At 33.1% G+C, this 14340-nt stretch overlaps 3 protein-coding genes across 6 annotated transcripts; 2 read left to right on the top strand and 1 right to left on the bottom strand.

Annotated features, from left to right (window-relative positions):
- The first annotated feature begins 358 nt into the window (after nucleotides 1–358).
- On the top strand, nucleotides 359–4207 carry LOC108344776 (probable galactinol--sucrose galactosyltransferase 5). Its single transcript, XM_017583265.2, has 5 exons — nucleotides 359–889; nucleotides 1190–1927; nucleotides 2311–2488; nucleotides 2620–2987; nucleotides 3449–4207. Exons 1-5 carry the CDS (start codon nucleotides 443–445, stop codon nucleotides 4007–4009), a joined length of 2292 nt encoding a protein of 763 aa, XP_017438754.1. The 5' UTR covers nucleotides 359–442; the 3' UTR covers nucleotides 4010–4207.
- Nucleotides 4208–7346: 3139 nt separating this feature from the next.
- Nucleotides 7347–9860, bottom strand: LOC108345188 (methyl-CpG-binding domain-containing protein 7). The gene is made up of 6 exons (XM_017583769.2): nucleotides 9625–9860; nucleotides 8661–8789; nucleotides 8166–8228; nucleotides 7952–8080; nucleotides 7648–7873; nucleotides 7347–7566 (listed from the first exon to the last, which is right to left on the bottom strand). The coding sequence occupies exons 1-5, from the start codon at nucleotides 9757–9759 to the stop codon at nucleotides 7649–7651; spliced, it is 681 nt and encodes a 226-aa protein (XP_017439258.1). The 5' UTR covers nucleotides 9760–9860; the 3' UTR covers nucleotides 7347–7566; nucleotide 7648.
- Nucleotides 9861–10646: 786 nt separating this feature from the next.
- LOC108344962 (uncharacterized) lies at nucleotides 10647–12907 on the top strand. Of its 4 annotated transcripts, none has more exons than XM_017583503.2 (4): nucleotides 10647–10797; nucleotides 11117–11328; nucleotides 11420–11536; nucleotides 12494–12907. In XM_017583503.2, the coding sequence occupies exons 1-4, from the start codon at nucleotides 10728–10730 to the stop codon at nucleotides 12542–12544; spliced, it is 450 nt and encodes a 149-aa protein (XP_017438992.1). In that variant the 5' UTR covers nucleotides 10647–10727; the 3' UTR covers nucleotides 12545–12907. The 4 variants fall into 4 exon arrangements, with proteins under 4 accessions (XP_017438992.1, XP_017438993.1, XP_017438994.1 ...); XM_017583504.2 differs by having other exon boundaries at nucleotides 10669–10754; XM_017583505.2 differs by having other exon boundaries at nucleotides 10675–10788.
- Nucleotides 12908–14340: the final 1433 nt, after the last annotated feature.

The following is a 14340-nucleotide window of genomic DNA, read 5'->3' as shown; positions in this document are numbered from 1 at the left end:
GTAATAACTGCTTTGAAAAATTATGATTATTTCTCTCAAGATGTTCACATGTATTCTTTTAAATAATTTATTGAAGACCCATATATTATTCAAACATTAAATATGGATGTATTTTTTTAATTTAAATTATACATACATTTCAACTTTAATTTAATCAAGTAATATTTTCAAATCGCACCATTTAAAAAACATAACCAATAAAAAAAAAACACTAATTAAATAAATAAAGAAAGAAAACTCACCAAAACCATGATTTTCTTTCAAAACCAAGCTTCACCTCACCTTCATGTGGGCCCCACCTTCACGTTCATGCCAGCTCTATAAATACATATAAATGGTTCTTCCGAACATCATCGAACCAAACCAAACCACATATCACAGATCAAACACGTTTTTTTCTTTGTCGTGTTTCTTCTTCCACTCTACATTTCTCACTGTCACTATGACTCCTAGCTTTAACAAACCCTTAGCTTCATCCATCACAAAGCATGTTAATGGCTTCAACCCTTCGGTCTTCACCCTCTCCAACTCAACCCTAAAAGTTAAGGGTCAGACCATCCTCTCCCAAGTGCCTCAGAACATAACCCTCACACCATGCACCTACGACGCTCACACCACAGGTTGTTTCCTAGGTTTCCATGCTCCTGCTCTCGATTATCGTCATGTGGCACCCTTAGGCCAACTCAAAAACATCAACTTCTCCTCCATCTTCCGGTTCAAGGTTTGGTGGACCACTCTCTGGACCGGTTCCAACGGTAGCGACCTCGAATCCGAAACTCAGTTTCTCATGCTTCAGTCCGGTCCGGACCGCCCTTATGTTCTCTTTCTCCCCATCGTTGAAGGCCCATTCCGTGCGTCCCTCCAACCCGGTTCAGATGACAATGTTTCGGTAAATATTTTACCTTTAACTTTATTTTTGCATGATAATTATGAACGATGAATAAATATATTTTAATAATATTTTTATTTATTTGTCAAAGAAAAAGAAAGAAGAATATCATTTTACATACAATTTTTTTTACAATTATTAGAAACTATTTTTTTCATAAACATAAAAGTTCACCTTTTTTTATGTTTATTTTACTTATGAAATAAATATAATATGTGTCAAGTTATTATTATTAAAACGTGTGAATTCTTGGAAATATTATAATATTGTGATTAATTTAATTATTTCGATTTTTTAAAGGTGTGCGTTGAGAGTGGGTCGAGGCACGTGACGGGGTCGACGTACGAGAGTGTGGTGTACGTGCATGCAGGGGATAACCCGTTCACGTTGGTGAAGGAAGCGACGCGCGTGGTGAGGGCGCATTTGGGCAGTTTCAACCTTCTAGAAGAGAAAACCGTTCCAGGAATCGTGGAGAAGTTCGGTTGGTGCACGTGGGACGCGTTTTACTTGACGGTGCACCCTGACGGCGTCAAGAAGGGCGTGCAGGGGCTGGTTGACGGCGGTTGTCCGCCGGGGTTTGTTCTGATCGACGACGGATGGCAGTGCATCAGCCATGACGCGGAGCCCGAGAAGGAGGGGATGAATCAGACGGTCGCCGGAGAACAGATGCCATGTAGGTTGATCAGTTACGAGGAGAACTACAAGTTCAGGGATTACAGGAACGGGGAAGGGTTGGGTGGGTTTGTGAGGGAATTGAAGGAGGCGTTTGCTACGGTTGAGTATGTTTACGTGTGGCACGCGCTCTGCGGCTACTGGGGAGGAGTCAGGCCCGGAGTGGCGGGGATGGGTGAGGCGGTGGTGGAGAAGCCGGTGCTGTCGGAGGGTTTGAAGTTGACGATGGAGGACCTCGCCGTCGATAAGATAGTCGAGAACGGAGTCGGGGTGGTGCCGCCGGAGACAGTGGCGGAAATGTACGAGGGTCTTCACGCGCATCTAGAGCGTGCGGGGATTGATGGGGTCAAAGTCGACGTCATCCACGTAAGTCTTTTTCTTCAATTTCCAACCTTTTATTTTTCATTTCTATTTTTAAAAAAAATTACATTTTTTTTATAAAAAATCTTAATTTTGCTCACTTTTTACCAATTTAACTTCAAATTTAGCAAACGAAATCTTGTGGAAAAGAAAAATAGAATATCACTATAATTTGTATGTCAGCACTATTTTTTTGGTCGGCACGTAATTTCTTTTTAAATTGAAGCTTTATACGTTTTTTAAATTCAACAATTTTCTACTTAATGTTTGACCATGTTTCTTGTCAAAGGCAAATTACCAAGACCAACTTTTGTTTAAGCTTTTGCTTCCTATTTGTTTGTTATCTATGCATGGTTTGTCACTTGTGATGTACTGATTTTGTAAAACAGTTGCTAGAAATGATATGTGAGAAATATGGAGGACGAGTGGATATGGCTAAAGCATACTACAAAGCACTCACAGCTTCAGTGAGAAAACATTTCAAGGGAAACGGTGTCATTGCTAGCATGGAGCATTGCAACGATTTCATGTTGCTGGGAACTGAAGCAATATCCCTTGGTCGTGTTGGTATGTGAATTGCACCTTGATACCACAGACTATAACAAATTTATATGTGTTCTTTTAGGAAGGAACCTTCTGGCATTGGTTTTGTTTAGTTCCTTTGATCTTATGTGTGTTCATGATTTGGGTTGAATCAGGGGATGATTTCTGGTGCACTGACCCTTATGGTGATCCAAATGGTACATATTGGCTACAAGGGTGTCACATGGTGCATTGTGCGTACAACAGCTTGTGGATGGGGAACTTCATTCAACCAGATTGGGACATGTTCCAATCTACTCACCCTTGTGCTGCTTTCCATGCAGCTTCAAGGGCCATATCTGGTGGCCCCATTTACATCAGTGACACTGTTGGGAATCACAACTTTGAGCTGCTCAAGACCCTGGTCTTGCCTGATGGCTCCATCCTCAGGTGTGAGTACTATGCACTCCCAACCCGGGATTGTCTCTTTTCTGACCCTCTCCATGATGGCAAAACAATGCTCAAAATATGGAATCTGAACAAGGTCAAATACCCTCCTTAAATCTCATTTTTCAATTCATACTTTCCTTTCCAAATCCCATTCTTTTGCATTATTTTGTGATGATATATGGTTTTGGCATTGGCAAGCATTATTTATCCACAAACTGTTATATAGGATCCCTTTTGCCTTCTTTGGATAATTGAGCAACTGAGCTTTTGCCAATACACTTATATATGTGTGCAATGTTTCTGTAATGATGTTGCTTAAAAGTAAATTGATCAAGTACCTTAAATGAAATATGTTTTTTGCACAATGAAAGTGAGAATTTTTGTCATTGTATTTGATTTCGGGTAATATTTTTTGTCAGTTTATATAGAAGAGAATATAGTGAGACAGAGTTAATTGTATGCAATTAATTATTTGATATGGGTGTCAAATACAATTACCGAAACTAATGATCATATTGGAAACTAAAACTGCTGTGTTTTTTCCTTTTGATACAGTACACTGGAGTTCTAGGTGTGTTTAATTGCCAAGGAGGAGGCTGGTGCCGTGAGTCTAGGTCCAACAAATGTGCAGCTGAGTTTTCTCACAAGGTATCAACCAAGGCCAATCCAAAAGACATTGAGTGGGATAGTGGAAGCAACCCAATTTCCATTGAAGGGGTGGAGCTTTTCGCCTTGTATTTCAGCCAAGCCAAGAAGCTCATCCTCTCAGCACCTTCTGACATTGAAGAGATTTCCTTGGAACCATTCAATTTTGAGCTTATAACAGTTTCCCCTGTGACTGTCTTGTCTGGGAAGTCCGTGAAGTTTGCTCCTATTGGTTTGGTGAATATGCTGAACACTGGTGGAGCAGTCCAGTCCTTGACTTTTGATGATGCTCAAAATTTGGTGGAAGTTGGAATAAGAGGCACTGGGGAGATGAGGGTCTATGCTTCAGAGAGACCAAGCACTTGTAGAATTGATGGAAAAGAAGTTGATTTCGAATATGAAGGATTCATGGTCAAAATTCAAGTGCCATGGCCTTCTTCAATATTGTCCACTGTTCAGTTTGCATTCTGAGCTAGGGAGTTATTTTATTTTTTTGAATTATCGTCCATAGTAAATGATATCAAGGGGCCTTTTATCCCTTATTGGAATGCTTCATAACTTGCTTTTATAGTTTTTCCTCCAATGCTTCTTATGGGAGCAATACATTGATCTGATAATTTAGTCAATAAGTTTCTTTTGCATCCAATGAATGTCACTTTCTCTTGATTATACCTTTGTTTCTCCTTCAAACACTCTTGTGCTCTTATCTTCCACTGATCAGCCATTTGCTACTGTTGAATACGTTTTAGTTATCATTCAATCTTGTGCTTTGAGATTTGGAAGAGTTTGACCATATCAGAAAACACTTTTAATGATGTGGTAGCTAGAAACGCATGATTTAGTAGTTGTGTAAAAATGTTTTATACTATAATATGTTTAACTCATTGGATGGATTTTTTAAAAATGCAGAATATATACATTATATGGTTGGCTTTGTTTGTTTAGAAGTTAATTTCTCCCATTACCTAGCAATATTTTTGAAACATTGGAAATACAGTTTCCGTGCTTTCTGGTAAGAACATCCCACTGCAGAAGAATATATAAGACAGGAATAAGATGGTATTATTAGGTAATGCATATCATGTATTTTAAGTCTAGGAATTAACTTATAGCAAACTAAGGGATACATTAGGCCTTTACCTGAGATTCTTTCCTCCAGTTATAGACAGGAATAACATGATCCATTTTTGGATTATATCAGTCTTCTTTGGTGTCAGCAAAGCTGTTCATAGTGTAATGCAAAAACATTTAAATTGCAGGCAAATAAATTACCAAGTTTAACAAAAATTTCCGCTTTCATATCAGCAAATTTAACCTCTCAAAATTTGTTGTACGAGGAATTGTACTTCTAGTGTCACTAACTTCACTCAGTGCTATAATTTAAAAAGAAAATTGAGATTTCAGTTTTAAGTCATGGATGATACAAATTGAAAGATGGGATAACATTATATGTGCTGAAGCATAATGCAAGTGTGTATCCTTACCTGTCCACAAAACTAGTTGATGTTGACATGATGTAGTCATATGTATAGGTGAAGTTGTATAAAGGTATACAGCTGAAAAGAAATCAATCAACTGAAATATGGTAAGGTGCTTGGCTCAAGCATAGAGAAAACATCAATGTCATTTATTCTATCAAATAATTAAGCAAACTGAAGAAAACCATACTTTCAAAACTGTGACCAACTGCTGAGTAGTTATAGTGTAAGTCCAGAAAGTGATATGCAAACAAATTACCTAACCATGCTCTGGATGTAGCACAGTAAATCCAACATTTAAATCAAAATATTCAATATATTTTAAATGGCACAGCTACAGAAATTTCTACCAAGAGTAAAGGAAGTTAATCTTTTAGGATTCAACTATTAGCCAGCAAGGAAGATGTTTCCCAAATTTGTTAATTTAAAAATAAAAAAGTGCACTCAATTGCTTGCATCGTTATTGGGAACGAATCTTTGCTGTTGGGATATATATATATATATATATATATATATATATATATATATATATATATATATATATATATATATATATATATGCACATACATAGCTGCTTCAGACCACGTGAAACTATGTATAATATAGTTATATTATATTATTTATTTATATATTTATTTATTTAGTTAGCACCTTTTGCGACATCTTTTTCATCTTCTTTATCTCTCTCTTCATTGTAAAAACAGTACTTTATAAGTATATGAGAACCATTGTTCAAACTATTTACTAAACTATTTACTAATATAAGGGCTAAACAATGTTCACGAAAGTGAAACTCTTAAATGATAATATTGTTAATATCTTGATGAATAGTATCATATAGTTAGTAAGTTCTTATATTTTCATGGATGATACAAATTGAAAGAAGGGATAACATTATATACCAATGTACTGATAATGAAATGCTGGTATGAACAGAAAGGAAAAATAACCAGCACTACTCTTACTAACAGTGCATTCTTGTAACAAACAAAATACCATGAATAAATCATCTCCTGACAATAATCAACTAGCAATTCAAAATGTCTCTAGCTCTAAATTGGCAAGAATTACTTTGTGTGATATATGGTTACGGCATTGGCAGTAAAAGGTAGAAGGAATGTAAGTCATTCCATTAGCTGAAACCGACTTATACACTTAACTTTTACAAAGGTTGCTTTGTCTAATCTGTCTTTTCCAAGAGCTGAAGAGTGAAAGTTAATATTAGGTTATAGGAAAATTGCAATTTACTTTATCTTCTTATAAATGTTTACAGAGAAACTTACCAAAAAAGGACCTTAATCTTTGCAATGAAGAAAACGAGCATTTGAGCTTTTGCCCGTGCCCTTATATATGTATGCAATGTTTCTGTAATGATGTTGTTTAAAAGTATATTGATCAAGTACCTTTGTCAAATGAAATATGTTTTTTGAACAATGAAAGTGAGAAAATTTGCAGTCTATCTGATTTCTTGCAATATAGAGTTAATTGTATCCAATTAATTATTTGATGTTCATATGGTGTCAAATACAAATACTGAAACTAATGATCAGATTGTACTGGAAACTAAAACTGCTGTGTTTTTTGATATAGTATACTGGAGTTCTTGCAGTGTTTAATTGCCAAGGAGGAGGCTGGTTCCTACTGAATTTTCTCACAATGTTTCATATGGCAGCAATACATTGGTCTGATAATTAAGTCAGTATCAGGTTTCTTTTGTATGCAATCAATGTCATTTTCTCCTAATTACCCTTTTTTTCTCCTTTAAACACTTTTGTGCTTTTATCTTACAATGATCAGCTATTTGCCACTGTTGAATAGGTTTGAACTATCATTTAATCTTGTGTTTTTAGATTAGGAAGAGTTTGCCATATCAGAAAACACTTTTAATGAAGTGGTAGCTAGAAACACATAATTTAGTAATTGTGTAAAAATGTTTTACACTAAACTAAAATTCAAAAATGTTTTAATATAGTAGTTTGGCTTCATAATACTGAATTACTATTTTTATAAATGTTCAAAATTCTAGATTTTCCATTTTTTTAAGAAAACTGCCTCTGCATAAAAAGTGAAATGAGAGAAAATGTCTTCAACTGTGTATTCTTATCATTCAATGTGTTTTCATATAAATTCATGAGTTTCAGATATTAGAATGAAAATTAGAGTGAAATTCCAAAGAAAAACACAGCATAAAAACATATATCAACATTATAAAACAAGTTGTGCATAAGTGTGTAATATGGTACTGATAAAACAATTTTCTTAATGCAAAAGTTGTTAATGTCAACATGCATGTAGGATAGACCAATTGACACAGTCTTAAAGACTAAAATGAAAGGACAAAAACCTCAATCATAACCCAGTTTAGAAGTTGCTGTCAAGTGTGATCCAAACATAACTTGAGATACAAACTACATCATTACACTTCTTAACATAAAGTACTGTCTGCCTTTAGTAAAATAGAATAATGTCTGCATAAATTTTAAGGTAAGTTGTTGCACATAATTGCATTCTCCATTCTCAACTAAGGAAGATCCTCATCTTCATCCAACCTGCAAAATTAAATGAGAATCAACTAGTGACTTTCAATTTTTGAAAAACTTGAATTGCAGTATTAATTATATGGAACTTACCTTAGTTTCGATTATTACGGAGGGATTGTACAAATGCTTCAGACCATCTTAGCCTTTCAGCTTCTGGCACAGCCAAACCATCAATGGAAGGGTTCCAGAAGCCATCAGGACCAGACAGAACCCAACTTACTTTTTCTGGTGGTGAACCAGTTAGGTAATGCACTGGAGCTCTGTTATTCTTCTCAAAATTAATTTTTTTCTGACTATCCAGCTTCACAGGTTTCTTCTGAAAACATTAAGCTAATTACATTAAATGCATTACCATTATTTTTAATGTCATAAAGTCTATAGTTTTGAAACTCACTCCAGCATATTGATTAGAGTGTTTGAAGGACTTGGGAGTGTTTATTTCTTCTTGCAATGATGAAGAATAAGCACGATTTCTACAACTTCTTATACCACGAACAATTTTCTCTTCTGATTCAACTGCAAACTGAATCGAAAACATAGATAAGATTTTGATAAACAATGTAGATATATGTTGAAATCAAAAGTTACTTGTTGGTTGGATTTTGCACCTTAGGTATTGGTGTACTTGGTTTTTCTGCCAGTTGTTTTCCTTCTCTAGATTGGGTATAATTCTGCAAAAAATATAACTTTAAATAAAAATAGAGAGTACTTTAAGCCACAACTCCTCAATTTTTGTGCAGTTGTTTTAGGTACATTGTTGAACAAACAGCACATAAGGTAGGTGCACATGTGGTATAACTAATCCTTCTATGTTGCATCTTCAAATCAAGAAAAACAAAATGAGCTATTACAAGTTAAAATTTTCAAAGGAAAATTGTGAAAGAAAAGTAGTCTGGAAAGGGAAAAGGGATTGAGTAGGAGCCTTGTTAGTGTTACACAGTGGTGTGTTATGTCTAAATACGAAAATGTTCAATAGTTTCAATGTTTTTCCTCTCCGAAGTTTTTGTGAATATTCAGAATGACTCATCTTCTTTACTAGATGTTACACTTTGCATTATAAATACATACTTAAAAAAGTTGTAAAATATGAAATAAGAACTCACAGTACTTGTGTTTCCATCTTTTGATATCTTTGTTTCAGTGATATCATGATCTCCTGCTTCTTGTGCTAGATATTTCTGAACAGAAGACAGTGATCGAAACTTCCTTCTAGTATTTGGTTCATAGTAATACTGATCAAATAATATAACATCAAAAAAACACTAACAATCAAATCCTTGCAAGTACAGAAAGAATACCATTTTTAAACATCAGATGTGCTAACTGAATAAATGAAGAACAAACCAGAAAAATAAACAAAGTACTTCTCTATCTTCTTTGCTATGATTATCTTAAAGGGAGGGTTGACTCAATAGGTTTAACTTTGTCTACAAAAGAAAATAACTTTCTTTGGTGAACTGTAAATAACCCTTTAAAAATCACTCACAATAAAACTGCTTATTTAAGGAATAGACTTCTCCCCCAACAGATCTTTTTTTAACCTAAACTTGGAAATCCAAGTCTTGACCACATACTAAATCCTCATGGTTATTCATCAACTATATCATACCATGTTAATTAATCCTACCATTCCTCCAAAAATAACATTATTTGCACAAAATGGCACTGTTGAAAAGTTCAAATTTCAGATTCTCCAAATCTAGAATCAAAAACTAATTTCTCACACTAATATCCATTCAAGGAGCTAAATTTATCCAGTCTAGAATCAGAAACTAATTTTTCATACTAATATCCTTTCAAGAAACTAAATTTATCTTTATAAGCATGAAAAAAATGCCAAAACAGAATGTTTGGGAACAGTTATTTGCAGCCACAATGACAATGTAGAGTAGAGAGAGTTCTGCCTAATGAAGGAAACAGATCCAAAATTCTTTCCTAACATCTTTAACTATGGTGTTATGCGCAGATCAAAACTTTAAGAGTAACCCTGAACATGACAGTGATACAATATGCATGCATGCATGAATGAAAAAACAATACTTGATGGGTCAAAAAGGGAAGATGTACCCTGTCAACATGAGTAGGCTTAGAGGGTCGAGCTTTTTCCTCCACAATCCAACCTTCAGGAAGCTTGAAATGTGATGAAACACCGACATGCAGATCCGATGAAACGCCGTTGAGAGCGTCTTCTTTGCAAGACATAGTATGCTACTGTTGTTTTGCTAATGCCAACAATACTGTCGTCAGTGTTTGTTCACTTTCACCTTTTACCTAACATATTATGTCTTTTATTGTCAAAAATATCCACATTTGCAACGCGGGCTTGTCTGCACTGGTCGAATAGTAATTAACTCTGTTAGGTTAAGAGGAAGAATCTTATTCAACAATAAAATGTAAATGTTTTCCATTTAATAGTTATTATTAAATTGTTTTTTTTAAGGTTCGGAAGTTAATGATGATACTCTCTGTCCTTGTTGTGTTTACAAATTAACTATATAGGACAGAATATAGACTCTGTATTTTATGTTATGGATATGTAATATTGTACATAAAGGCACATAGGTAAAAAGAGAAAATAATAACAATTATAGATAGACATGAAAATACAATTTAAAAAATAAAATAAAAAGTGTACTAGTTTAGTTAATCAATTAATATATTAATTCTTAAATAATGATAAAAGTTCAAATTTGATAAAAAAACGTTTTTTATTTTTTATTTTCATCACACAGGCGTTTCTTTCACTCAATCTAAATAAAATATTTATATTTCTATTAATTTTAAATGCAAAATCTTAAAAATGATATATATATATATATATATATATATCATTTTATATATTACAATAGTATTTATGACATTTTACATCTATATTAGAGTCCATCGAGAGGAGGATGCCACGAATGTATATAGCAATTTTCTTAAAAAACCATAAACTATATTTTTTTATAATCTTCTGTCTCAGTTAAAAGAATTTTAAAATCCATAGAAGTGGAATGGATAATTCAATATTAAAAATAAAAAACTAATATTTTTGTTATATAATAAAGAAAACTAAGCTTAAATATATTAATGATGATTTTTTAAATATTATTATTATTATTATTAAATAAAACATTTAACCCTCTCCCAACACCTTCTTGTTCACCAGTTGCTCTAGGGATACAAGAATGATTGACAGACTGCACTTTCTTTCGGTGAGTGGCCGGTGGGGTGGGAGGTTTCTGCCGTGTAAGAGAGGTTTTCTTTGATTTTTGCAATTCCTGGTTAAATTTATCTTTTTTATCCTTCTTGCACCATTTATGCTTTTTTACTCTGTATTTTACGATTTCTGCGTCTTCATTCCTGAACTTGTTATAGACTTCTTTTATGCTGTTCTAGTGATTAGATAGGTTACTTGTTGAAATCTGTTTGTAGTTTTCTTTGAATTGCTTGTGTGCCATAAGTTAATAGGAATTTATGCTTAACCTTTTAGTTGTTTCCCTCTCATGAATATAATTTTTGAGATCCTTTTTCATATTTGCTAATATAATAATAATAATAATTGTTGTTTACTTAGAACAACTCGCCATGAGGATCTATGAAAAGTTAAGAGAGATAGTGAAGATTCAAAAGTTCCGCAGATTGGTGTCATATACTGGGTTTTACTGCTTTGCCACACTCATAAGCTACGCTTATGTCAACAATACGACAAGAGCTGGTTACTCTAGAGCCGATCAATTCTATGCATCATACCCTGCTGGTACCGAGCTTTTGACGGACACTACCAAGGTATTTTCTTTTGTATGATGTAATCAATTTGAAGATTAGAGCATATTATTTTGACCTAAAGTGTGATTTTGGTGTTTGAAATTTGGTTCAGTTGTACAAAGCTGCTCTTGAAAACTGCTTTGAAGCTGAAGAGTGGGGTCCGTTTGAGTTCTGCATCATGGCAAAACACTTTAATCGTCAAGGGAATTCGCCATATGCTTATCATGCGGTATGATGCCAAACGGCGGGTTATTAATTGCATTAATGTTGCTGGAAAGAAAAGGATACTTAGTCCATTGGGGTTTTGATTTTTTAATGAAATGTTGGGAGAAAATATTGTATAGGATTATTGGCCCACCCCTTTGTAAGTGGTGAACAGTGGAATGATTTCTGAATTGTGAGAGTGACATAGAGTGGTCTTCTCTTGAATGACATGGAGGTCCTTGATTAGAAAATTTTGAAAAAATTCTATAAAAACTGTCTTCTGATATGATCATTTCTACATGTGAGATAAGTAGAAGTTCTGTTTGCTGGGTTTGATGTATTTCTAAACTTTTCTTCTAGTGTGTCAAAGGAAGATCCTGAAGTTTTTACCTGTTATATGCTAGGGGCAAGGCTTAAAAAAAAAACTCTTTGATGACAATTTTGACTGCAACATAAGGTTTTTGGAGTTTTTGTGACTGCAGCAGTTTCAATTGCATTTTTGTAATTTCCTGCAATATCAAGAAGTGCAATAAAACTATGACTGCAATTAAAATCTTGGGTAGGGACAAATCTAGTTTCGAGAAACTGAGGATGATAAGCACTGTTTCCGTGTATTTCTCATGACCTGAAACTAGTTTAAAACTGTAGTATAATGCCCAGGTTGATGACTTTCTCAGTCAAAGTAGACAGACCTTCATTTGGCAGGAGGAATTTTTCTCTACGTTTTGTATAATCAAGCAATAACAGATATGGAAGAACTGATACAAATATTTTTCATAATTGATCTTGCTGAAAGCTATGACTAATAAATTTATCAAACATTAATAGAATACTGTTATTTTATTTTTTGGATAAAATCTTACATAAAATTTCAACCATGCTTCTGTGTTTGTTTAATTTTGTTACATTGTTCCGTTTCTTTTGGATCTCTACAGTGTTTATGGAATTAACAAAAGAATATGACGTGTTTGGCTTCTTTCAGCAATACTTGGCACACCTCCTTTCTCTTGGACAACTTGATGGAAGTGGTTGATCAGAGTGATTTACATATAAACTATGATGAAGTATGACAGTAGAAACTTTTGCAATATATGAAGACATGTAAAGACAAATGAGAAAACAATGAGGTTTGAGTACTTACTGAGATTTGAACTCCCTGTGCATTCTACAGCACTCTTAGGAATAAGGAACAAAATATGTGTAGCATTTTGTCTCTTTCGGGTAGGGTAACAACAGATACTCAGCTTTCTTCCTGTTCTTTGATATTCAAACTCAATCAGTCTCAAATGTTTCTGATTGAGTTGTTTACAGTACTAATTGTCTAATGCTATCCTAATTAAGACTATTTTAATAAATGTTGGCATTTAAATGAAAAATAGTTTAATTTTGTTTTTAATTATCTTGTCTTTTCCATTATCTTGTCTTTTCATATGCAACACACAATAAGTATCTTGTCTTTTCCATTATCTTCTCCTTTTATCACCCTTTTTAAGTGTCACAATAATTATTAAGTCTGAGTATGTTAGAGTAATTAAGTCTATTTAAGGAGTAATTACTGGGATCATCATCAAGTTGTACCTAGTTTTCTAGGTGTCTAGTATAGACCTTTGATCTTTCATATTCTCTTGTATCAAATTTCTCATTATAAATAGAAGATTATAAGAGGGGATTTTTCAAGCCCTCCAAAAATATTTCTTCTCCTCTTTTAGTCTTAAGTTTAGGAACAAAAAGTTTGGAATTCTTAACCTATTTTGACCACATTAATATCTTGGATTTAGTAGAGATTGCAAACATAAGTGAATTTTTTTGCAAAGTGGGTAAAAAGGTGGGAATTAAACTCTTTGCAAAAATAGTATAGTGATTTGATGTAGAATATAGCTTGACCAATTTTTGGCTAAAAAATATAACAGTATTTACAGGGTCTTTTACCTCTGTCTCGATTTCTGCCATGTCGGGTAACATCCAGTTGCAATGTGACTGGATTGTCTTTCACACACCTAGATAGTTAATCACAGCAATTGTGTTTATGACAAGCCTTTGTTATGCCAGAGTGGTTGTTCAAGTGGAGTTTTCATATCTCCAAGCACTAAATATTTTAACTATTTAATCGAATATGCATTATTAAATCTATTTCTTTGGACTCATTTGCTTATAAAAAGATAAAGGGGAAGTAGCTGTGTTATATGATGCATGTTTGATCCAATAGTAACTGAAATTTATATTTATGTTTTTTATGTGAAAATTATAAATTATTTGTTACAAAATCTGCATCTAACTTGATCCATGGTGAAATGGTGAAATGAAACGGGAATGATAGTTTTGGAAAGTCAAAGAGGTGATGTTTCTTCCAACTTAACCCGCTGATATTTGAGAAAAATCTGTAAACTCTATAATAATTATAATTATAATAATAATAATATAACTATATACAAAGAGGATTTTTTTTATCCTTTTAATTACTATTTTTTAAGCTTAAATAATTATTCATAATAAAAAAGTATTTTTTAATTTTATCATTTTAGTGATTTTTTTAAGTTCGAATAATCATTAATTATAAAAGAATTTTTATCATTTTAGTAACTACTTTTTTAAATTTAAATAATTTATCATTTTATCATTTTAGTAACTACTTTTTTTAATTTAAATAATTTATCATAATATTATTCACGCAATAGTACTTATAATATTTTTTATTTCAATGACTAAAATTTGTTTTATTTATAATTATATTTATAACTATACATCTATAACTATATATATTTTTTGTTTTTCTAATTTTACTCTTTTAATTAAACTAGTATTAATAATAAGAATTATATTAATTGAATA

The sequence above is a fragment of the Vigna angularis genome, chromosome 8 (assembly GCF_016808095.1).
Source record: "Vigna angularis cultivar LongXiaoDou No.4 chromosome 8, ASM1680809v1, whole genome shotgun sequence".
Classification (NCBI taxonomy): Eukaryota; Viridiplantae; Streptophyta; class Magnoliopsida; order Fabales; family Fabaceae; genus Vigna; species Vigna angularis.
This window is presented reverse-complemented; position numbering and strand designations above follow the sequence as displayed.

Excerpts from the sequence above, each read along its gene's own strand:
- LOC108345188 (XM_017583769.2), bottom strand. The coding sequence starts at position 9,759 with ATGTCTTGCAAAGAAGACGCTCTCAACGGCGTTTCATCGGATCTGCAT. Across the intron at positions 8,790-9,624 it reads AGCCTACTCATGTTGACAGG|TATTACTATGAACCAAATAC; the intron begins GTACATCTTCCC and ends TTATTTGATCAG. Across the intron at positions 7,874-7,951 it reads ACTCTAATCAATATGCTGGA|AAGAAACCTGTGAAGCTGGA; the intron begins GTGAGTTTCAAA and ends TAATGTTTTCAG.
- LOC108344776 (XM_017583265.2), top strand. The coding sequence starts at position 443 with ATGACTCCTAGCTTTAACAAACCCTTAGCTTCATCCATCACAAAGCAT. Across the intron at positions 2,489-2,619 it reads AATATCCCTTGGTCGTGTTG|GGGATGATTTCTGGTGCACT; the intron begins GTATGTGAATTG and ends GGGTTGAATCAG. Across the intron at positions 2,988-3,448 it reads AAATATGGAATCTGAACAAG|TACACTGGAGTTCTAGGTGT; the intron begins GTCAAATACCCT and ends CTTTTGATACAG.
- LOC108344962 (XM_017583503.2), top strand. The coding sequence starts at position 10,728 with ATGATTGACAGACTGCACTTTCTTTCGGTGAGTGGCCGGTGGGGTGGG. Across the intron at positions 10,798-11,116 it reads GTTTCTGCCGTGTAAGAGAG|AACAACTCGCCATGAGGATC; the intron begins GTTTTCTTTGAT and ends TTGTTTACTTAG. Across the intron at positions 11,537-12,493 it reads CGCCATATGCTTATCATGCG|CAATACTTGGCACACCTCCT; the intron begins GTATGATGCCAA and ends GGCTTCTTTCAG.